The following is a 23,298-nucleotide window of genomic DNA, read 5'->3' as shown; positions in this document are numbered from 1 at the left end:
GAACGTGTGTGAAACTCAGCTCCGGGGCTTGTTAATAAACAGGCTGAGCCTGGGACCTCTGGACTCAGTTGGTGTGGACACAAAAATTTATATGCTTAACTAACATCCCAGGGATCACAGGTGTAGGAACATTTTTTTAAAACGCTTTTTTTTTAGGGGGAAAAAAAAGGTAAAGAAACCCAAATAGACTAATGGCACCAGGCTGGGCTGCCGACTGTGACAGCCACTGACCTGAGTGAAGTTTGTGAAGATCTGTTCCGACAACCTCTCGCAGAGGAGTGCCGTCAGCTGCAGGACCAGCAGCTTCCGCGCCTGGCCGTCCGCGAGCAGGGTGTGGTGCTGCTCCAGTTCCAAGAGGCTCTTGCTAGAGAAGGGCCGAGTCTGGAACCCTGCTTCATTTTCCACGGCCACTTGGGTCAACTCCTAAAAGAAAAAAGAAACGGTGACCAAAGGAAGGTTCAGAAACACTACAAGAAAATTGTTTGAAGTACAGACTGAAAGAGCTGGTTTGTGCTCATGGCACTTATCACGTATAATAGCCCCAAACTGGAAACCAATCTAAATGTCCAGCAATACGAGAATAAATAATCTGTGGTATATTCATGCTATCATGGTAGTGTACAGGAGCCTGATCGCCATGCCCATCAGTATGAGGAGATTGTAGACACACTGTGGAATGAAAGGGGTAAGTCGCAGAGTAATGTGTAACGTGATGGCACAGACCAGAGGGTTCCAAAAAGTTTGTGAGAGAAGAAACTAGACGATTTCTCCAAGAACTTTCTGCAGCCCTTGTATATAAAATTGAAACGCTTCACGACAAAACAAGCACATACTTACATACAAAACACTCGTCTGACAGATGTCTTTATCAGTACTTCCGTGGCCCCTTCCGTGGCCCCTATCACAAGCCTTCCATGATCCAACCCTCAGACCGGAGCCGCTGCTCGTGGCCAGTAGGTGACTTCAGCACCATCACCTTTTGTCACGGAATATTTAGGGGAATTAAACTTCTGCCAATAACAAGTTCTTTACTCTGGGTTTGGCAGGCAATTTTCACCTACACTTCACCTTGTAAATGTCCTTGAGAAGGGAAAACTTTTAAATTCCTTATCACGCACGCGCACTACTTACATCTGAGGGAATGCTGCTACACATTATCCTACAAGGCACAGGACAACCCTCCACTACAAAAATAAAAATACAGTCCCAAAAGGCAATAGTGCTGAGGTTAAGAAAACCTAGTTCAAAACAAAACTCTGGTTTTGTTTGTCTGTTTGTTTTTTAAACAATTATTTTTGCAAAGTCTACCGTGAAGAACCTATCTCCTTGGAGTGCAATTTAGAACAAATGACTGGGCATGGGGATGGACAGGATTATGCGGGGTCAGGAAGCATGGAAACAGTACCCCCTGCAGACCTGGTTCCCTCTTGGCATTCTCACCCCCTCACCAACCTCACCTTCTCCACGCCTGCTCTTAGAGTGGACACTTCACTTAGGAACAGTGGGAGAAAAGCCAGAGTTGAGGGGTAGGTGATCACAAATGCAGCGCTCAACCTGCACATGCTATCAGAGTGCAAACAAGAAGGAACATTATGGGGTCCAAGGTACTGGCAGAGATTAGGACCAAAGAAAGTCCCATCACTAGCCCTTAGGAAACACACCCGGAAAAGGTTTCAAGTGGCTACAAAAGAAAATGAGAGAACTGCTAAATCTCCTCCCCAAATACCTGACACCACAAGAGTCAGAAAGGCTAAGAGATTACTCTCCAGTTCCAAAGCCCTTGATAGTTTCAAAAGAGTTCTCACTGTCAGCATGGAGCCAAGATTAGCCCTTCCTAGACCCCAGCTCAGCTTGGTTCACTGAAAATGCCATGGCCAATTACCCAGGAAGGAGTTAGATCATGCAAGCCTACTGACGGTTTCTTCTTTTACCATCCCCCTCCCAGTGATGACAAAATAGATTTCCCTTCGTCCTCTGATAGCTTTCTCTCAATGGGGCCCTAAAGTTTAGGTCTTAAATGATGAATGCCTTTCAAAGAGTTTCTAAGAAGGACCCAGGGATAACGTGGGCCACGAACTTTATGGAGTGCTTACCTTCAGGCAGAAAATGAAGAAGTCTCCTGCCAAACCACATTCCTGACACTGGACCAGCAAGTCCCCAAGGTGCTCCAGCTGGCACTGCTCTGAGGACACCTTCTGGTACAGGGCTTCATCCTCATCTTCCTCACTGCAAGGCATAGGAAGACTTATCTGGCAGTGTCACTTGGAGATTCTTTTTGGTAACATATATTTTTAATTCGCATGTTATTTTCCATACAGCAAATCATTAGAAAAACTTCAACATTAAAATTTTTTTCTCCATTTTCCCATGCCAAAATAAGTGTTTATCACCAGCACGTGGGGTCATAAATTCATGAAGGAGGTAGCTTTTCAGATACATGTTAGAGAGTACTATTATTCTGCTAAGCTGCAGGAACAAGGAGAACGAAGTGTAAATTGTACGCAGATAAACTAAGGAAGACTAGAGAAAGAGAAGGATGCAGAGCCAGGGCAAACCATGCAAGCCTCAGATGTCACTCATGGGAACTTGGATTTTCTCTGAGGCGCCACTGAAGGGCTACGGGCTGTGGAAGATGACATGATCATCGCAGGAAGAGATGAATTCAATCTCAATATGAAGTAAGTGAGATAAAGTACATAAAGGGAACCAAATGAAATACCGTATATACTTGAGAATAAGCTGACCCGAATATCAGCTGAAGCACCTAATATTACCATAAAAACCACATTACAAACGAGCTGGATCAAAGCAGGCAGAATTCCCACACTGTGTCTCCAGTGTTGTCCCCTATAGAGCTATGGGTCAGTGAGGGACATTGTGTCTTATAGTGGGGGCGGCCATATGGTCTTCTCTGTGGGTTGGTTGCTCTGAGTGGGAATATTGTCTTCAAGGCTTGGTGGGCCAGGATGTGCTCTACTCTCTCTTCCTCCCCCTTCATTTGCTCCCGTGTACTCTGATCAGGCATGTCCCTCTCCCTGAGCTCCAGCTTCAGGCCCCACATCAAAGCAAAACACTAAGAGCGTGCAACAGAAAAGCAAGGGGAACAGAGCAACGAAGTCCCCAGGGCATACCAAAAATGACTGGGGCCAGGGTTTGGCACCCGATCAGACTAGACCAAAAAACACTCCTAAAGGCCAACAAACAGTCCTTGAACTAACTACAGGCTTTCTTTTTTTTTGTCATTGGCTTTTTGTTGTTGTTGTTGTTTTCTTTTCTTTTGTTGCTTGGTTGTGCTCTGTCTTGTTTTTGTGCATGTTACTATCTCCGCAAGTCTGTCTAAATAAGATAGGCTGGGTGAACAATCTGGAGGAGAAAACAATGGGACCGACAGTTCCTGGGGGACATGAGAAGGGGAGGTAGGAGGAAAGGAAGTGGTGTTAGCAAACCCAGGGACAAGGGAACAAGTGATCCAAATCTGTGGTAAGAAGGGTGTAGGAGGCCTGGTAGGGCATGATCAAGGATAATTTAACTGAGAGGAATTACTGAAACCGAAATGAAGGCTGAGCATGATAGTGGGACAAGAGGAAAGGAAATAGAGGAAAGAGCTAGGCAGCAAAGGACATGTATAGAGGTCTGAATAAAGGCATGTACATATGTAAATATATTTATATATGAGAATGGAGAAATAGATCTATGTGCATATATTTATAGGTTCACTATTAAGGAAGCAGATGGACATTGGGCCTCTATTCAAGTACTCCCTCAATGCAAGAACACTTTGTTCTATTAAACTGGCCTTCCATGAAGCTCACCTTCCCGACAAGATAGACAAATGGGTGCATAAGCAAATGTGGTGAAGAAAGCTGATGGTGTCCTGCTATCAGAAGATATAGTGTCTGGGGTCTTAAAGGCTTGAAGGCAAACAAGTGGCCATCTAGCTTAGAAATAACAAAGGTTATATGGAAGAAGCACACCAGCCTGTGTGATGACGAGGTGTCGAAGGGATCAGGTATCAAAGAACAAAAAATCAAATAATTGTGAATGAGAGGCAGTGCAGATTGAAGATCCAAGACCCATCTGTAGGCAACTGGACATCCCCTTACAGCATGGTCTCAGGGAGGAGACTAACCAGTCAGCATGCAGTGTAGCAACGATGAAACATGTAACTTTCCTCTAGTTCTTAAATGTGTCCTCCCCCACCAACTATCATGATCCCAATTCTACCTTACAAATCTGGTTAGACCAGAGGATGTACACTGGTACAGATAGGAACTGGGAACACAGGGAATCCAGGACAGATGATCCCTTCAGGACCAGTGGTGAGAGTGGCCATAACAGGAAGGCGGAGGGAGGGTAGGGTGGAAAGGGGGAACCAATTGCAAGGATCTGCATGTAACCTCCTCTTTGGGGGATGGACAATAGAAAAGTGGGTGAAAGGAGACGTCAGACGTAAGATATGATAAAATAAAAATTTATAAATTATCAAGGGTTCATAAGGGATGGGAGAGTTGGGAGGAAGGGGTAAAATGAGGAACTAATGTCAAGAGCTTAAGTGGAGAGCAAATGTTTTGAGAATGTTGAGGGCAACAAATGTGCAAATGTGCTTTACACAACTGATGTATGTATGGATTGTGATAAGAGTTATGAGTCCCAATAAAATGGTTTTAAAAAGTGTGCTGGAAAATAAATGATGGACAACTATTCTACCAAAAGTTCTAAGAAACTCCTCATAAGGACCTAAGGCTTTCAGTTATAATTCATCTGATAAACAAAAGAAACTAGGATCCAGAATTTGAACACGGTATAAAATAATATAAACAGTGGTTGAATTTTGCTTCTCTTTTTATGCTTTTTTATTTTATACCAAGAATGTGCTACTTTTGTGATTTTTTCCCACTTCCGTGTTCCACTTTTGTGATTATGAAGGAATGAAGTTGACTTTTTTTTTTTTTTTAGAAAGACAGGTGTTGCCTCATCTCATTAAAAAATTAAAGTTAATTGTGCAGACCATCTCATTGGGCAATAGGTCTCAATTTACCAGTTCGCTAAATAACATGGTCCTCATAATTCTTTAATAGAACTAATCACCTGTAAGCTTTGCTTTGGATTCCTTCCCACATCACCCAGCACCTTCCAGAGCACTTTAGTCATGTGCCCTCTACCCCAAGTTGCCATCCTCTATTAGGAGGACGGTGGACATGGGTGTACAGCATGTCTAAGCTTCTGTGAACCTCTGTGTTTGTATTCAAATACTCTTAAGACAGACTTGGCAGTTAAAAAGCACAATTTATTGTTATTCTTAAAATTTCAATGATAAAGAGCCAATTCCAAATAGTTATAGCTAGTTCCAGGACAAAGAACAGGAAATGAAGCTGCTCTTGTAGGATTCCCTTAAACAAATCTCTTTTTGATAAACAGCGCTCCGCAGAGTGGTAGAGGGTAAAGTAAGTGGTGACAGAAACTCTTGAGCCTGCCTTGCCCTTGGGGGACCAGACTGAGGAACAGGATCTTTACAGCAACTGATATCATCAAACACACACACCTCTCTCTGGTACAGCAGCTGTCGGTCTTTTAGGGACATGACGTGCTTGATGAATATAATGAAAGGTATGGATCCTATTTTCAGGTAACTTCATGTTTGCACATAAAAATAAAACTTTGTATATAATTTCAAGGAGATTACAGGTAGAGACCCCAGGCTAAGTGCCAAGACTTCTGACAGGGAATAGAAATTAACTCACACACTCACCACTCACTTTTCGTCCCATCAAAAAACCCAGCATTTCAATGAGAACTGACACGTGTCTACTAAGAAGTATACCGAAGACTTCTGAAGAGAACAATCATCTCTAATTATCAGTAAGTGACATTTAAGCCATCCTTAGGTTACAACGAATGACAGCTGTTCCCCAGTCTGGGAGAAGTTGAACTCCTAAGTTAAATTGGAAGTGGTGCCTATGGTTCCTGTGGAGCCTGCTTTTCGAGCAGCGGTTCGCAAGCCCTTTGGGGGTGGAACGACCCTTTCACAGGGGTCGCCTGATTCATAACAGTAGCAAAATGACAGTGATAAAGTAGCAACGAAAATAATGTTATGGTTGGGGGTCACCACCACATGAGGAACTATATTAAAGGGTCGCGGCATTAGGAAGTTTGAGAATCACTGTTTTAGAGCAAGACAAGGCCAAAGCCTTTTAAATGATTTAAAAGCTGCACACATCACTAGTAAAGATGATGGTGATTAATGCATTTTGAGTAGAAGTTGGTTCAATGATTTCAACCTGGGGGCAAATCTACATAACATTAAAGCAGGACTTTAGCCAACTGCTCTGGACGTGTGTATCGTTCTCCACAGACCTAAAATCTCCTGCATCAGGTCCCTGATAGAACTCACTGTGCTCTCCCGAGTTTTCCACCATCATTTTTTCCAAGTCAGTTCTTGTAAGGCAAGGGTGGGAAGCGCTGGGCCCACGGGCTGTGTAAGGCCAGCAGAATCATTACTACAGGCTACCATTGCATGCCTCACCAAAGAGAAGCAGTTCCAGCCAACACACGAGGGGTGGGAGAATTAAATGTTTGACTAGGATGGCCCTCAAGTGAAGTTATCAAGTTATCCATATCTAAATGGCACTTGGCAGAAAAAAGGTTCCCTCTCCCTGGAGTATGGAATCAGTCAAAAGGGAAAACACAAGCCTACTACTATTTCACTTTATCGGCCATTACAGAACCGGTTAGAAGCACTGCATTAAAAGACCAGAAGTCAAAGGAGAAGGAGTCCTGGTGATGCTGTGTGTTAGGCATTGTGATGTTCTCTGAAAAGTTGGGAGTTCAACCCCACCGAAAGCTCCAAGGGAGAAAGATGAGGCTGCCTGCTCCTGTAAAGATTTACAGTCTTGGAAATCCATATGAAGTCAACATGAATGGACGCTGACTTGGTGACAGTGGGCAGGAGTTGCACATAAGTCAGATATTTGTAACCTGGGGACTGCCTGTACTGTCATTCATTTGAACCCAGGTTAAAACTGTTGCACAGCATTTTCAAATAAATGGGTCAAAATGTTAAACTCTCTGTTCGGGAGCATAGGATAACCATAAAACTTACTAATGCTCAAACTATATCAGCAGATTAGTAGCATGGGTTTGTGTCAATAATTCTGTTTGTAATCTATGTCTTTCCTTAGTTTCTTCAAAGCCTTCTTATTAAGGATGTTTTCCAACTTTGCCACTTTAACCACAAATATTAAAGTAAATTTAAACAGTTCGAGAAATGACAACAGTGTAAGATATGAAATAACAATAACTATATATTTGATCAAGGATACATGAGGGTGAGAGAGTGAGAGAGGGTGAGGAGGGAAAAAGTTGCTTACACAAAGGGTTCAAGTAGAAAATGTTTTGGAAATGACAACATATGTACAAATATGCTTGATACAATTGATGTATGGAATGTTCTAGAGCTGTAAGAGCCCCAAATAAAGTGATAAAAATATATATAAAAGATAAAACGAAAGAAAGAAACAGCAACATTTTGAATGTGACAGGGTATCTGAATAGGGCAGCTGCCACTGGTTAAATACCACGTGGCCCCAGATGAACAGGAAACAAGACTCTGAGTTACTGATGTCCGCTGTATATCATCCAGGGAATGGAAGTAGATACATGCCCGTGAGACATCAGAGCCATAAATTGACACATCCAACCAACATTTATGAAGCCTCTTCTGTGCACCAGGGGTTGGTAAACAAGGTACGGAGGTTTGAAAAATGGGCGACCACCACATCTTTCAGCTAATTATTCCCGAGAAGAGCTAACGCTCCATCATACAATTACCGACAAAAGATAGCTATTAGACAATTTCCCTAAGGAATAAATTTGATTTGGAGTATATATACCATTTTTAGAGCCAGAAAAAGAATTGGATTATTCCAGTTCAGAGGGTCAACACACATTTTTCACTTTAATTGATTTCACGAGTAAAGACATAGACAGGTAATTGGGCTTGTTGAGAGTAGGAGCTTGTTATTTTTAGGGGCTGCCAAATTGACTTTTGACACATAGCCACCCCATGCACTAGCACCCAGGAAAAACCTCTGGAGGATTACTTAAGAAAAGCCTCCCATTGCATTCAGAAACTATAAATAGCAAAGCAAATTATGAAAAAAGAATCGGGCTTCTTTTCTGCCAGCGCCCCTCAGTGGCCGAGTCTGGAATGACCTTTTGTGTAGAATTAAATCTGCAGGGAGGCAGTAAGATGAATGCTTACCTAACGGCCTCTTGGATGGTAATATTAATGCCACCGTGATTGGCAGCTCTAAACCCACACAGAGAATGCAAAGAGGGCGCACGTTCGTCCAACCCTGCAAATCCTTTCAGGCTGGCAACTGCCTTCTTCTTTTCCAGGTTCCTCAGCGTCCACAATAGAATCTCTTGGCAAAGGGACCTGGCAGAAAAAGCAGTTAAGAAGGAGCCTGTCATCTTCCTCGACACATCTTACTAAAGAACACAAAAAAGGAAAGAAAGACTGTCAGCTCCACTGCGTTCGAGATGCTAGCCCTCCGCGATTTAGGTAAACATCCTGTCCTTCCACCAGGGACTGATTGCCAACCCCTGGCTCCAGGTCACTCTGATCTGTCACGAGAGCACCTCATTGTGTGTTTTCGTCATTTCAATCTTGAAAAGCACACTCTGGAAAGTGCCTTTGACTTGTATGGATTAGGATAAAGTGTTGTACGAGCCCCCAATAAAATGACTTAAAAAAAGAAAAGTGCCTTTGGCTCAAGTGCGGTGATCCACTGTGTCCGCTGATAAAAACCAACTCTCACCAGTGTGGCCCAGTGCTGGTGACCAGAAAACAGTCTACTCAACACAATACGCCGGCTCCTCAGCCTCTTTCATCAGCGCCACAAGCAGTCTTGGCTTCTTCCTGTTCAGTCTCTGCTGAGGCCCGATTGTGCTATGAGAATTCTGGGTTTAAAACTAAAACTAAAGTTGCACAACACACAGACAGTTCTCTGAGGCCAAATGGGGATATTTAGAGCATCCATCTCCCACTGGATTCTCTCCTCACTGCCCTTTTGGCCCTGTTGGCCAAACACATGAGAAACAAAGGCAGGATGTGAGCTCTCAATGGTATGCAAGATCAAGTATTTTCCTGCATCATTTAACAAGAATGAGATGACAGCTACCATTTATTGGACTTACTCTGTATCAGAGAATGTGCTAATAAGCATTTACCATTACATAATTAAGGAGCCCTGCTGGCATAGTGGATTATGAGCTAGGCTGCTAACTACAAGGTTTGTAGTTTAAACCCACCAGCCACTTCTTAAGAGAAAAATGAGGCTTTCTGCTTCCACAAAGATTTATAGCCACTAGGGCTATAAATACTCTGTCCCTTAGGGTTGCTATGAGTCAGCATTGACTCGATGGCAGAATTTTTTTAAATTATTATTATTACATAAGCAAAACACATTCAGTCTTCAGAATACCCGAAGAAAGTGCTATTATTGTAGCTCAGTTTCTAGCTAAGGGTTTCCAAATTCCGAAGAAAAACTCAATATTCTGGAGGACTTTAAGAATGTAATTTTTAGCAGGAGGGAGAAATAACAAAAATGGCTGAAAATACAGAGCTCATACATAATGGATCCCACTTAAATTCCAACACAAGAGATTATTTTCTGGATGACTAAGACTCCCTTCTTCTAACCCCTCTGTATCACCAGCACCAAATCCCGGTGTCAATTACAGACCACGACTCATCCAGACCCAGGTTCCAGAGCTGGTTTTCTAACTCCCACAGGTATTAGGATCCATCGCCTACTTCCTTCTTCCAGACATGTGATGCCCACCGGTATTCCTCACTGATTAAACAGGGCATGCTTACACATGCAAGCAGAGGTTCTATTTCTCATGTCTGCCTGAGGCTGAGGCAAGCAGTCCTAAAAGCAATATCCAATCCCCTGTGCTCTAGAAAATGCCGTTTCTTTTCTAGAAGAGAAAAAAAAGGGATCCCCAAATGTAACAATGACAAAATGACCTAAGTTTTATAGTCAAAATAAGCATAAGAACAATGTGCAGATGGGACTTCACCATTTATAGATCAATACAGTTCCCTTGGTCCTTTACCTTATGTGCGACACGCTCTGCTTGGTGAAACAGTAGAGAGAAAAGAGCACTCCCAGGACGGGAAGGAGGGAATCCAGCAAGACGGTCAGAGGTTCATTCCCGACCACGTACACCTGGGGAAAAGGAAATGGTGAGATGTGCTGGGGCCACAGGTCTGAGAGTCTTTAAACCGAGTGGCACTCCAATCCTGAGGTGAATAAGTTGAGCTCTGAGGCTTTGCTCAGAGACAGTGATAAAACCATCGGAGACTGGCAGGCTGGAACAGAGGGAGCAGCAGTCTCCTTGAATGTACCGCCTCAGGAACTGAGTTACATGGGTAAATTCACTCATTTCCTGGCTTCTTCCATTGCTACTTGTGACTGCCTCTGTCTACTCATCTGCTTATTGTTCATCTGCATAATAAATACCCTACTGCTCAAGGGCCTCCTATTATGAACAAATAATTACTGCTGAATTTTTAAAAAACATAAAACTAAATTTAAATAAACAAAAACAAAGCTTGTTCTAATTTGTCCATCTTAAGAATGTACCTTCCACATGGGCATGTCCTACTGGCTTCGAGTCAATAAATGTTCACAGAAATTTCTCTGTGCACCTAGATCTCATGTGTTTCATAGGCTTATGTCAGAAGGTGCTTATTTTTATTAACAGTTGTGTCTTTTACAGAACACACGCTCGTTCAAAATACTGTCCTAGGCACTGTAGTGAAGAGAAAAATGGATGAGTCTCTGTTCCTCAGATCTATCAGGAGAGTTAAATCAATCAATCACAAAAATTATAGTCCCAGGCACAGCAGTTAAAATAGCTTAAGAAACACATGTTGCAGTTCAAAATGCCCAACACAAAAGAGAATTTCAAAGAGTAATTCTGTTTTGAAACCTGAGAGTGTGGACAGTGACAGAGATGATTAAAGGAAGTGGAATGGATAATGGTTAGGCTCTTCGTGTGTGCTCCAGGAACTCTGCTAGGTTTTTTACCATGCAGGTACTGAGTTCAATCTTTTTCCCAAGTTAGTTCATTAAAACTGTTAATGATCCGGCAAAGTAGGTCTTGGCAGCCCTACTTAAAGATCACCCACTGATTCTGACTCGGGGTGACTTTGTAGGACAGGGTCGACCTGCCCCATGGGGTTCCCAAGGCTGTGACTGTTTACAGAAGCAGATTGCCACATCTTCCTCCCACAGAGCACCGAGCAGCTGGCAGGGTGCCACCCGACCCAGACCACTGTTGTTTCCTATGCATGTGAAAGCTGGACAAAGGCCATGAAGGCCAGAGAAGAAGTGTTCGTTTGAAGGATGGTGCTGCTGAAGAATACTGAGTACACCAGGCTGCCCAAAGACAAGCAACCCTGTCTCGGAAGAAGGACAGTCAGGATGCTCCTTAGATGACAACCATGTGCCTCCTGGATGTGCGCTCAAGATGGACTAGTCCCTGGAGAAGGATATCTCAGTTAGCAAAGCAGAGGAGCAACAAAAACGAGGAAGACACTCGATGTGATAGACAGACACAGTGGCTGCCGCACAGTGGCTCACACACGGCAATGATTGTGAAGAAGGCATGGGACCAGGGAGGGCTTCGTTCCGTGGTACACAGGGGTCATGATGAGTCAGAACTAACTCTATGGCACATAGCCCCACTTTACAGAAGAAAAAGAGAGAGAAACGTCAAGAGGCCATTCTGTATTGAAAAATTAAGGTCAGAATCACTTCTGTTTAAAGATCTTCTGTTAAAACTGACAGTCATGGGAACACTAGTACACGCTGGGAAGATCTCTTTTGTTTTCCCAGAAGGTCTTGTCCCTTTAAATCCACCCTCATTTTGCATATTCTCTTAGCAGCCCCAGCTCCTCTGGCAAGCCTGATAACTACGGAGCCGGTTTCCTGTGCATGATCTAATCTCCGTACGCCCAGGGAAACGCAGTGCATTGGATGGCGGTGTTCAGAAGCAATATGCAGCCCTAATTATGGTATCACCAATTACAGGAGGTAAAAGAGCGAGATCCACCAGATACTGGCAGGGCCTATTGTTTGGTGTTGGGCCCTCTGTTCCCAGCCACAATCCCTGGGCAGTCGTCCTTCTTCACCATCCTCTTTTGAAGGTAAAACAAAAGGTGGAGTTGGAGTGAAATTTCCGCGTTGAACAGCCTTGAGCACTTCAAAACTCCACACACACTAAGGGGAGCACATTTCTCAGTAATATGTATGTGTTGTAGAGAAGAGTCCTCCAATTTTTATTCTGTTCTCTTTTTTTATTATTCTGTTCTTTTTTTATATTTTTCTGTACTTCCTTATAAGGAGCATTAGTTTCTATTTAGAAAAAAAGTGTGCTTATTATTTATGCAAGATATTATTTACTTAGATATAAATATACTGATTGGATGTAATGTAATAGCACTGCGTTTTGGGTAAGGAGCTTTAACGAATGGAGTCAAGACTGTAAGGTTTCCACAGTCCACTATGAGACACCAGTCCTCCCTTCCATGCTTGAAAACAGGCAAAATTGAACTGTTAAATGAAGAAATAGTGGGGATGGTATCATTTTCCAGAGGCAAATAATAACTTCCATTTACTGAACGTCTAAGGAGCCCTGGGTTACAAATCGGGCTGCTAACTGCCAGGTCAGCAGTTCAAACCTACCAGTCCCTCCATGAGAGAAAGATGAGGCTCTCTATTCCTGTAAACATGTACAGCCTCGGGAGCGACCCCCAAAGGAGCAGTTCTACTCTGTCTGACAGTGTCGCCGTCCGTCAGAATCAACTCAATGGCAGTGAGTTGGCTGGGGTTGTCTACTTAAGAATGAGCCAAATATCCAGCTAAACATTTAGCATGTAACCACTCCTTCTATCAGCTCTGCAAGATAAGCGGCTTTATCCCCACTCTACCAGTGTGGACAACTGAGGCTCAGAAAAGCAAAGAAACAATGCACTATAGGAAAGCCAAAGTGAACTGAGATCTGACAGAAAAGTCATGCACAATCCACAGACACAGAACTCGCCAGGGTCTACAGGAGAGAAGAATGAGGATTGCGTAATAGGCACAGCCTTCCACTGGGGTACAGAAAATGTTCTGGAGATATGCAACACTGGAAACGCTGTCACATGTATTTTACCACATATACAAGAAAACCTTATACCCCTTCGCATCCCAATACTCACCTTCCCTGAAGCATGGTTTTTAATCGCGTCAGTCCCTAACCCACACCAATGTTAGCCCAACTGTCCAGACTCTCAGAGTCAGCAAATCCCAGGGTTTGGGGATGTTAGGAACCCCAGCCCTGCAACCTCTGCAAAACAGGGTTGATGTTTCTGGATGGCACCATGGACAGCAGCTACATTAACACTGCTTCTCCCTCCTGAGAATCTTCTAGAGTCTTCACGGCATAGTAGTGACTTGCTTGGCTGCCAAGTAGAAGGTCAGCCATCCACACTCACCAGCTGCTCTGGTGGGCGACAGCTATGGCAGCTCTGCTTCCTTAGAGAAACTGCACAGAGCAGTTCTACTGCATGGTTTTGAGTCGCTCTGAGTTGGAATTGACTCTACAAACACAGGTTTTGATTTTGGTTTTGACCACCTCTCCTGGGAGATCTCCAAGGTCAGACCTTGCCCTTTCCAAGGCAGATCTCTCTCCTTTCAATCTCTTACCCCTTACTAAACTCCTGCGTAGTTAATGGCTTATTCTGCACCTGGCTGCTAGCAGGACCCTCTATTTACACTCTCCAGGAGGGATGTGGCCATTTTCTCCTTTCACATGGTCTCCCCAGATCAAGAACTTGTATCTACAGTTTAGTGACCCCTACCAGGACATGAGAGGTCAGACTCATTTGGTCAATGCTGCCCTGTGATATCTTGGTGTCAGCAATAACAATGATTCAATGCCCTAGAAAGAAAATGAAAATTTCCTTCCACTGAAGTTATACTTATATACAGAGGAAACTGTTTCGGCAAGTACCTTCCAGACTTTTCCAAACTATGCTGATGACAACACCACCGAGGAAACAATGAAGACATAAAAGACAAGCAGTTCCAGTCCCACCACCCGGAGAGCCTTAGTGCCGCGGCCTCTGTTGACGTGACATCTGGGTGTTGTGGAATTTCCTTAGGCTGTGCTTACGTGTAGTCCCTTTCTAGCTGGGAATGTTTCCTGGTCCCCTTGTGAGAAGACTCGGGAGAAACAACTGGCAAAGTGGGTTGGGAATCCAAGCTCTGAAAGGTAATTAGATGTTAAAAGAATATGTTAACATAATTATATGTTAACATAATTATATGGAACATAATTATTAAAAATAAACTCCATGTTATTTCTACCTGTGGTAAAAAAAATACGACTGACTGCATACAGCGGGAAAAGTTATGAAAACTTCTTGGACATAACCAAACACCTTGAGGGAATGAGTCACTGAGCCTGGGGGCTCAGAACCATGGTCTTAAGGAACACCAAAGTCAACTGGTATGACATAGTCTACAAAGACATTTTTCTACAACCATTTGGTGAGTAGAGAGTGGAATCTTCAGAGCTAATGAACAGCTATCTAAGGCACTGCCATTGCTCATCCGTGTCCTGAGAAACAGAGAATGATGAAAGCCAAGGGAACATGGGAATCTTGAGTCCAGTGGAATAATGGGCCATGTGAACACCGATCTCCTGACCCTGAGACCAGAGAACTGGATGGTGCCTAGTTACTACTGCTCTGAGGAAGCATTAGAAGGTCCTGGATAGAGTAAAAGAAAAATGTAGAACAAAATTCAGAATCATAAAAGAGACCAGACTTACTGATCATATACAAACTAGTGGAACCCCTTCGTCCCACTGGTTCCACTTGAGACCGTGGGCCTTGGTCACCCTTCAGGTCTAGAAATGAACTCACTCATGGCTCAAGAGTTTAGCCAAACAGCAAACAGACATGTAAGGTGAACAATGACACTAGTGACGGAGGTACACATACCTCAGAATAATGAACTATCTGAGAGCAAAGGGGAAAGGTCAGAATGGGTAAGGAAGAAGGAGGAATAGAAAACAGGAAACAAAGAGGAAGTGAGTGAAGTGATATTATGAGAATTGCAATCAATGAGATGAAACAAAATGGGTATGAATTGTTGGGTGGAAAACTGATCTTCTCTGTAAACCTCCAGCCAATTTACGATAAAAGTCATGAAAATAAAATTCCTGTCTAAGAGGCAAAGCATTAGATGTGGCCTCTTTATTTCCCTATTTTTAATATTGTCTTCAGATAGAGGACGTATCAGATATTAAACTGATAAGAACAGATACTACACTTGATCTTAGCCAAAAGGCCAAGAATGATAGATGTGGCCTTTTAAAATGGTATAACTGATGAGTATGCACTTGACACAAATCAATTGACCTCTCTGAGCCTTAGTTTCCTGAACTGTAAGACAAGGAGGTGAGATTCATCAAACTTTATGATCTCTTTTGCTTCTAATCTGTAATTCTCTGACTGGACCCAAAGTGTGCTCATTTTCTTCCACATCTCTATGGTGTTCCAGTTATCAAGAGGAAAGAGTAGCTGAAAAACACAGAATCACCTTCCAATAAACTTTCGTTTGAAACAACTGTGTCTTCAACTTGGTCAAAACATAACAAATTTATAACCATTTCTCACAGGCTTTCTATTCCTTCTAACAGAAGGAAATATTTTATTTTATTTTTATTTTTTGTAGTTAGTTCAGGGATCGTTTGCTGGCCCTTAGGAGCGTTTTCCAGTCCAGTCTGTTGGGGCACCACGCCCTGGCCCCAAAGGCCACTTTCAGCATTCCCTGGGGACCTTGCCACTTCATTCCCTTCCTGTTCCGCTGCACTCCCCCAGTGATTTGCGTCGGTGTGGTGGGATCAGGTGAGGTGCAATTCCCACACTGTGTTTCCGGTGCTGTCCCCTGTATCGCCCTTAGTCACTGATTGACATCATTTCTCATAGTGGGGCCAGCCATGTTGTTCTCTCTGTGGACTGGCTGCTCTACTCAGAAACATCATCCTCACGGCCTGGTGGGCCAGGCTGTGTTCCACTCTCTCTTCCTGCCCCAGAAGGAAATATTTTAAAGGCACACTCCTGTTTAGTCGATCATCTTCTGGTTACTTGAGGTATCTGTACAACTAGGAATCACCAATACAAGTCCAAAACATGGCAAGATCTGCTGAGACAGATCTCTGGAGACCTTTTCAATTTCTTATATAAGAAACCCTTGCGTGTAACTGAGAGGATGCTTTAAAGAAAGGCTGAACTTCACATCAACTTGTGTGCTTCCAGTACAAACATGTAGGACAGGAACAAAATTACTGAGAGCTGAATGGAGAATAAACATGACAGTGGGACAGGAGGAAGGTGAAAGGAAACAGAGGAAAGAAGTGGGACACAAAAGCTATGTACAGAGGCATAGGCATAGCTGTGTACATATGTAAACTATCAATTAACAATGAAAGATAGAGGCCAATGTACACATATTTACACATTAAGTATTAAGACAGCTGATGGACTTTAGGCCTCTGCCCAAGGCTTCCCTATACCAAAGAACACTTTGTTCTAATAAAATGGCACTCTTTGATGCTCACCTTCCTGACACCTCCTGATGGCTAAAGACAAAATGGGTACATAAGCAAATTTGGTGAAGAAAGCGGATGGTGCCTGGCTATCAAAAGATACAGCTTCTGGAGCCTTAAAGGAATGAAGTTAAACAAGCGGCCATTTAGCAGGGAAGCAAGTAAGTCCACATGGAAGAAGCACACTAGCCTGTGTGTTCATGAGGTGTCTACAGGATCAGGTATAAGGTACCAAAAGATCCAAAGCAAACATATCGATGTGAAAGAGGGTGTTGGAGAGAGACCCAAAACCCATCTGTAGACAACTGGACATTTCCCCACAGAAGGGTTACAAGGAAGAGACAATTCAACCAGGATGCAGCATAGCACCAACGAAACACACATCATTCCTCTAGTTATGAATGCTTCACCCTCCTCCCCCACTATCAAGACCCAGTTCTACCTTACAAATCTCAATAGACTGGAGTACACACATTGGTACAGATAAGAGCGCTCTTGACACATGGAATTCAGGATAGATAAAATCCTTAGGACCAATAATCAGAGTAGCGATACCAGGAGGGGAAGGGGAAGGTGGAGGGAGAAATGGGGAACCAATCACAATCATCTACATATAACCCCTTCACAGGGGGATGGACAATAATAGGAGGGGTGAGCGGGGGGAGAGTGGAAAAAATGAGGACCTGATGCCAGAGGCTTAAGTGGAGAGCAAATGTTTTGAGAATGAGGGAAATAAATGTACAAATGTGCTTTACACAATTGATGTATGTATGGATTGTGATAAGAGTTGTATGAACCCCTAATAAAACAATTAAAAGAAAATAAAAAATATATTAAAAAAAAACAACCTCAGGAACAGTAGTGATATCGTGTGTCGGGGATGGTGGGAGGGAGAAAGGAGGAGAAAGGGGGAACCCATCACAAGGTTGGATATATAATCGACCCCCTCTATGTAGGGGGCTGAGTAACAGAAATGTGGGTAAAGGGAAACAATGAAGACAAGATCTAACAGTAATATATAATTGATCAAGGATTCAGAGGGTTGGGGGCTGGAGGGGGAAGAGGAGCTGATACCAAAGTCTCAAGCAGAAAGAAAATGTTTTGGAAATATTGATGGCAACATATTACTATAAGTATGCTTAATACAATTGAATGATGGAGTGTCTTAAGATTTTTAACCAATAAAATGATTAAAAAAAAAAGAAGTAAGCACAGATCTACGAAAACCATGCTTTCTCAGAACAAATGAGGTGAGGATAAGAACATATAGACTGGGTCCTGACGGTAATCTGGAGGTTTCCTCATTTCTTCCCGGGAATTTTCACATTCTGTTTGACTGTACCTCAGTTTTGCTTCACAAGTCATGAGAAGGGGCACCATAGGTAAACCTCAGAATCCCTCATCTAAGCTTAGAGAGATGCTCTGTGATGGCAGAAGCAACAGGCATGTTTCGGAGTACTCTTCGTTACAGGTCGCATTCTGTTCTCGCTCTTTGCTTACTTGACTGGGAGCTCCTTGAAGGCAGGAACTGGCGCTTCATTCATCGTTCGGGACTTTTAAACCTGGTTAAGTATCTGGAGCTTAGCAAGGCACCTGTTAAGTTTATGTGACTGACTCACTCAACCAAAGAATAAATAAATTAACTAGACTATTATTTATTTTCTCAAAAGCTCTCTTTGTGGGGATGTTACAATGGTCTATTTATTTTCATTTTTTTCTAGAGCAGTGGCTAGAAGCTCTTCGATCAGTGTTGACTAACAAACGCATTGAACTTCACAATGGAAGGAAAGCTGATTAAATAAGACAGTTTGATTTTTTTTTTAAGTAATTTTATGGTTGGGGGTCACCACAACAAGGAACTGTATTAAAGGGTCACAACATTAGGAAGGTTGAGGACCACTGCTATAGAGGGTTTCCAAGTCTGTAAATCTTGTTTTTAAAACATTTTATTAGGGGCTCATACAACTCTTATCACAATCCATACATAGATCAATTGTGTAAAGCAATTCTTTGCCCTTTGCCCTTTGTACATTCTTTGCCCTCATCATTCTCAAAACATTTGCCCTCCACTTAAGCCCTTGGCATCAGGTCCTCTTTTTTTACCCCTCCCTCCCCACTCGCCCCCCCACTTGTAAATCTTTACAGGAATAGATGGCTTCATCGTTTTCCCAAGGAGCAGCTGGTCGGCTTGAATCACCAACTTTCTGGTTAGCATCCCAATGCTTATCCCATAGTACCACAGGGTTCTTTTGACAGCTTGATTTTATATTGGTCTTTCTGGGCATATGTCTTCAATGTGTGGAGGACTGAATTCCTCTGGGAGAATTTACTAGGTCTTATATAAGAAAGGGGAAAAATAAGAAGAACTAAAATTATAAAAAAAATATTAAGAATAAATATGCTTCTCTCTCAACTGGGAGGAAGGAGGAAGAAGATGGCTTAAAAGTCAGAAAAGAGACATGAGACTCCATGTCTCACTTCACGGATTTCTGCTATTATTGCTAAATAAACACATCCCTAGAGACTCCTATAGCAGCGTGGGAAAACCACCAGGAAGTCTGGAGTCAGGAAAACCTGGGTGTGAGTTTTGTTTCCGTCACCTCTATGATTGCCTTTCAAGGTCACAGATGATGTTCGTGATCATGGACCTGACTTAAATGTCTCATTTGGTCTCAGTTTCTGCACTTATACCAGAGGTATCAAGCTGTGAGCATAAGGACTAAGGACCAGAATTCATGGTAAAATATTTTGTAAAATACAAAATACCTGTGCAAATGTTAAATTTCTTCTTTTTTAATTTATTCTTAAGTGTTTTATTTTACTTTATTTTTGGTGATCTTGTAAATGGAATTGTTTTTATAATGTATGGCTTTATCTTTTATAGGGACATACGCTTGAGGAAATACAAAGATAATAGATCTACTCTGAATCAAGCTGACTGAATCTTACCACTGAAATCTGGTACAGGCTGGAACTTGATTTTACTTCTGCTGAAGATTAAACCAGTCACACACTGCCTTCAAAAACATCACAGTGATCCTTTTAATAGTAGTCTTTCCAGAACTTCTAATATACTCTCCGAGTTTAATTAAGACTTGTGAGAAACAGTAGAATGAGGCCAGTGAGTTACCTAATGTGCTAAGAATTTTTCACTCTACTTGTTTTAGAACCTCTGCATCCTCTTCTTAAGAGTTTCCATGAACCAAAGGGATGAGTACTTTTACATATACTGTTATTTGCTCCAGTATGGTTGGACCTACCCAAAGTTAGCTTAATTAATCCCCATAACTCAATTGTTAAATAAGTCCAACCTGGGGTTGGTGGAACTGTCTACTGCATTCCACCACAGGATCTGGACTGTGGCTGATACAGTCGGATCCTCGCTTCTCTCACAGCTTGGACAGACATTTCTTTGATCCTCGGCATGTGACTCCAGTTCACAAAGAAACATTCACAAAGAATAACCACCTCTAGGGAGGGGCACACACAGGAGCGAGGTCACCTTTGCACTGTTAGGCCTTTGGTAGTTCTTACACGTGGTACTGCATACAAGTATCATCTTCTCTCCACACACACACATACACACACACACACACACACACACCTGTGGGTGACTGACAGACAGACAAGGAGAAGGAAATAGCTCTTGAGAGAGGCAGAGACAGAGACCAGAAGAAAATGGTTCTTGGACCAGATCTGCCCCATTCCTGGCTGTCTCTTTTGAGATCAGCCACCACTTCTGAAAGCTGGTGCTCCCTTTAGTGTACAAAGGCACAGGTCTGGGCACGGCTTCACTGTGTGGTCCACAGGGGGGCTACAGGTTAGAGCCGACTCAGCGGCACCTAACACAACAACAGTACTGTAAACTGGGGGGCGGGATTACTTCTAAAATTTCTTCCGGTTCTAAGCTTCTATTAGTCTAAAGTACTCTGCAAACATAATTAAAAATTCAGAAAGAGGACTCAAATGGCCAGTTTCACAGAGGAACTTTAATTAGAAATTCATTATGATTAGATGAGGAAAAAGACACTTGGATTAATCAAGCCAAGGCTTTGAATCTGGAAACAGAGAGATAAAATGGAAATGAGAATGTAGAAAATAAGCTAATTATGTATCCTATATAGCCTTTACCACTTTAAATTTTTTTCTGCCTTTAGGGAGCCTCAGAGTGGTATTGGGAGGGATAATAAAAATAGAACATTTTCTCCATATTAGAACCTGGCCAATTCTCTTAAAAGAGTGTGAAAACGTCCCAATAAGAACTGCAGTTCTATCCCCTGCCCTGTTCAGAACCAATCTGTATGCAACCTGGGCCTCTCTGTCTCACCTCTCTCAGCAAAGAAAAACCCTGGTCGCCTCCCTCTGACTAGATAGGACAAAAGAATCTAAGCATCTGAAGGTTGGGCCCCAGATGTCCAGAGTGAGGAGGAAGCAACAGAAAGCCATTAGACTCAAGTTCCTGGAGCTCACATCGTCACTGTGGCTTGGATCATTGACTACATGTAAGGGGCATACATGGAAGTGAGGAAAATGAAACACTATGTATACCACCACCAGCTGTCTGTCAGTTTATCACACACACCAGCAGGGTCACCCAGGGTAAACTTCCAGGCTAAGAACAGACTAGGAAGAAGGAGAAGGCAGTCCACTTCTGAGCAACTGGTCACTGAAAACATGAGCAGCAGCAGAATATCATCAGCTGCAGTGGCTCTCAGATTGGAAGCCCTCAAAATATGACTGCGAAAGAGCTGCTGCCTCCAAGTAGAGTTGACCTTTATGACACAGATGGAGCAAAGCTTTGGGGGGCCTTCCCCTGGTGATGATTCAAAAGGAGGGAAAATGATTCAAAAGGAGGGGGAAAAAGAGCTGCAAACATTCATTTAATAATCAGAATGTTGAGTGGGTTAAGTAGGGGGATCAGCCAAAAGGAAATCCCTCAACCAGTGGGATTTCAACAGTTGCTGCTACACTGGGCTGAAGCACAATTGTAAGGATGGCCAGGCTCAGGCGGTGTCTTGTTCTGTTGTGTTCAGGGATGCTATGGGTCAGAGCTAATTTCATGGTACCTGGCAAAAACATGGAGGCAGAAGCAGTATAATAGGCAACGTCAAGTTTTTGGTCCAATTCAACTAACACTTCTTTAGTCTAATGAACTTCTCATTTGTTACTTCTAAGACTGCTTTGATCTTACACAGCAGATAATCCATCATAGCAGATCAAGAATGTAGTCAGTGAAATGATGAAACTGACTCTGAGGACTTAGGAGACTCTGCAGTTAGTGCCCAGTCCTTGAGGTGGCAATTGGATGGGTGGCTGTGGAAATGTCACAGGAGGCACCTGATGCTGGACTGTAAAGGTCACATGAGGTATCGAGATGAAACAGAGCCAAATCTCTAAAGCAAGACATCGGGCTAGGACGTTACACAAACTCCTCGTCCAGAGAGAGGGTAGAGAAGATCAAGAGTGCAGAAGAGGATTTCTTTGGAGATTGCTGGCAAGCTGGAGTACCACTCTTCGATCCACCCACTCAAATGGGGGTACCTCACCTCAAGCCCAGCGAGTGAGGCCTCCAAGACACAACTTATAGACGTGATCCATGGCCCCTAGAATGTGAGGGACGTAGTGGCTAATGTTTGATTCCGTTGTGGAAAACCTACCTGCTCAGAGAAGAGCCGCTTTGGGGTTGGCCTGTATTCACAAAACTGTAAGAATAATTGACGGTGGGAATGTAAAACAGTGCAGCCACTTGGGTAAACAGTTTATTCTCCCAAAGACAAAACATAGGGATCATAAGGTTCCATTTCTATCAAATACCCAGACGAGGCAAACATATAGAAATAGAAAGTCTATCAGTAGTTGCTTAGGGCTGAGGGTGGGATGGAGAAGAATGGAGAATGACAGCTAATGAGTCTGGGATGTCTTTTAAGAAAGAAAAAACACCCATCCCCCACTATCATGATCCCAATCCTACCTTACAAATCCGGCTAGACCAGAGGATGTACACTGATGCAGATCAGAGCTGGAAGCACAGGGAATCCAGGACAGATAAACCCCTCGGGACCAATAATGAGAGTAGGAATACCAGGAGGGGAAGGGGAAGGTGGGCTAGAAAGGGAGAACCGGTCACAAGGATCTACATATAACCCCCTCCCTGGGGACAGACAACAGAAAAGTGAGTGACAGGAGACATCGGACAGTGTAAGACATGAAAAAATAATAGTAACTTATAAATTATCAAGGGTTCATGAGGGAAGGAGAGTGAGGGAGGGAGAGGAAAAAATGAAGAGCTGATACTAAGGGCTCAAGCAGAAAGAAAATGTTTTGAGAATGATGACGGCAACAAATGTACAAATGTGCTTGACACAATGGATGTATCTATGGACTTTTCTAAGAGTTGTATGAGCACCAATAAATGATTTTTTTTAAAGAAAGAAAAAAATTACATCTAGCAGGGAAGCAATAAAGCCAACATGGAAGAAGCACACCAGCCTATGTGATTATGCCGTGTCGATGGCAAAAGGTCTCAGCAGTTCAAAAACGAGCGACCGATCTACGTGAAGGAGTGGGATGTGGTGGAGACCCCAAACCCACCTGCAAGGTCACCGGACAGTCCCTCTCAGAAAG

At 43.0% G+C, this 23,298-nt stretch overlaps 1 protein-coding gene and 1 pseudogene across 2 annotated transcripts in view; both read right to left on the bottom strand.

The window, feature by feature from the left end:
- TANGO6 (transport and golgi organization 6 homolog) overlaps positions 1–23,298 on the bottom strand; it is a 196,287-nt gene that overhangs the window by 144,301 nt on the left and 28,688 nt on the right. For both annotated transcript variants that reach the window (XM_075537016.1, XM_075537015.1), the window contains exons 8-11: positions 10,123–10,235; positions 8,261–8,437; positions 2,094–2,226; positions 232–423 (exon numbers count right to left, since the gene is read on the bottom strand). In XM_075537016.1, the coding sequence (XP_075393131.1) occupies positions 232–423; positions 2,094–2,226; positions 8,261–8,437; positions 10,123–10,235 (615 nt within the window). The remainder of the gene's footprint in view (positions 1–231; positions 424–2,093; positions 2,227–8,260; positions 8,438–10,122; positions 10,236–23,298) is intronic.
- Positions 15,304–15,426, bottom strand: LOC142433004 (U2 spliceosomal RNA; annotated as a pseudogene).

Source organism: Tenrec ecaudatus, chromosome 18, assembly GCF_050624435.1.
Source record: "Tenrec ecaudatus isolate mTenEca1 chromosome 18, mTenEca1.hap1, whole genome shotgun sequence".
In the NCBI taxonomy this organism is placed as follows: Eukaryota; Metazoa; Chordata; class Mammalia; order Afrosoricida; family Tenrecidae; genus Tenrec; species Tenrec ecaudatus.
This window is presented reverse-complemented; position numbering and strand designations above follow the sequence as displayed.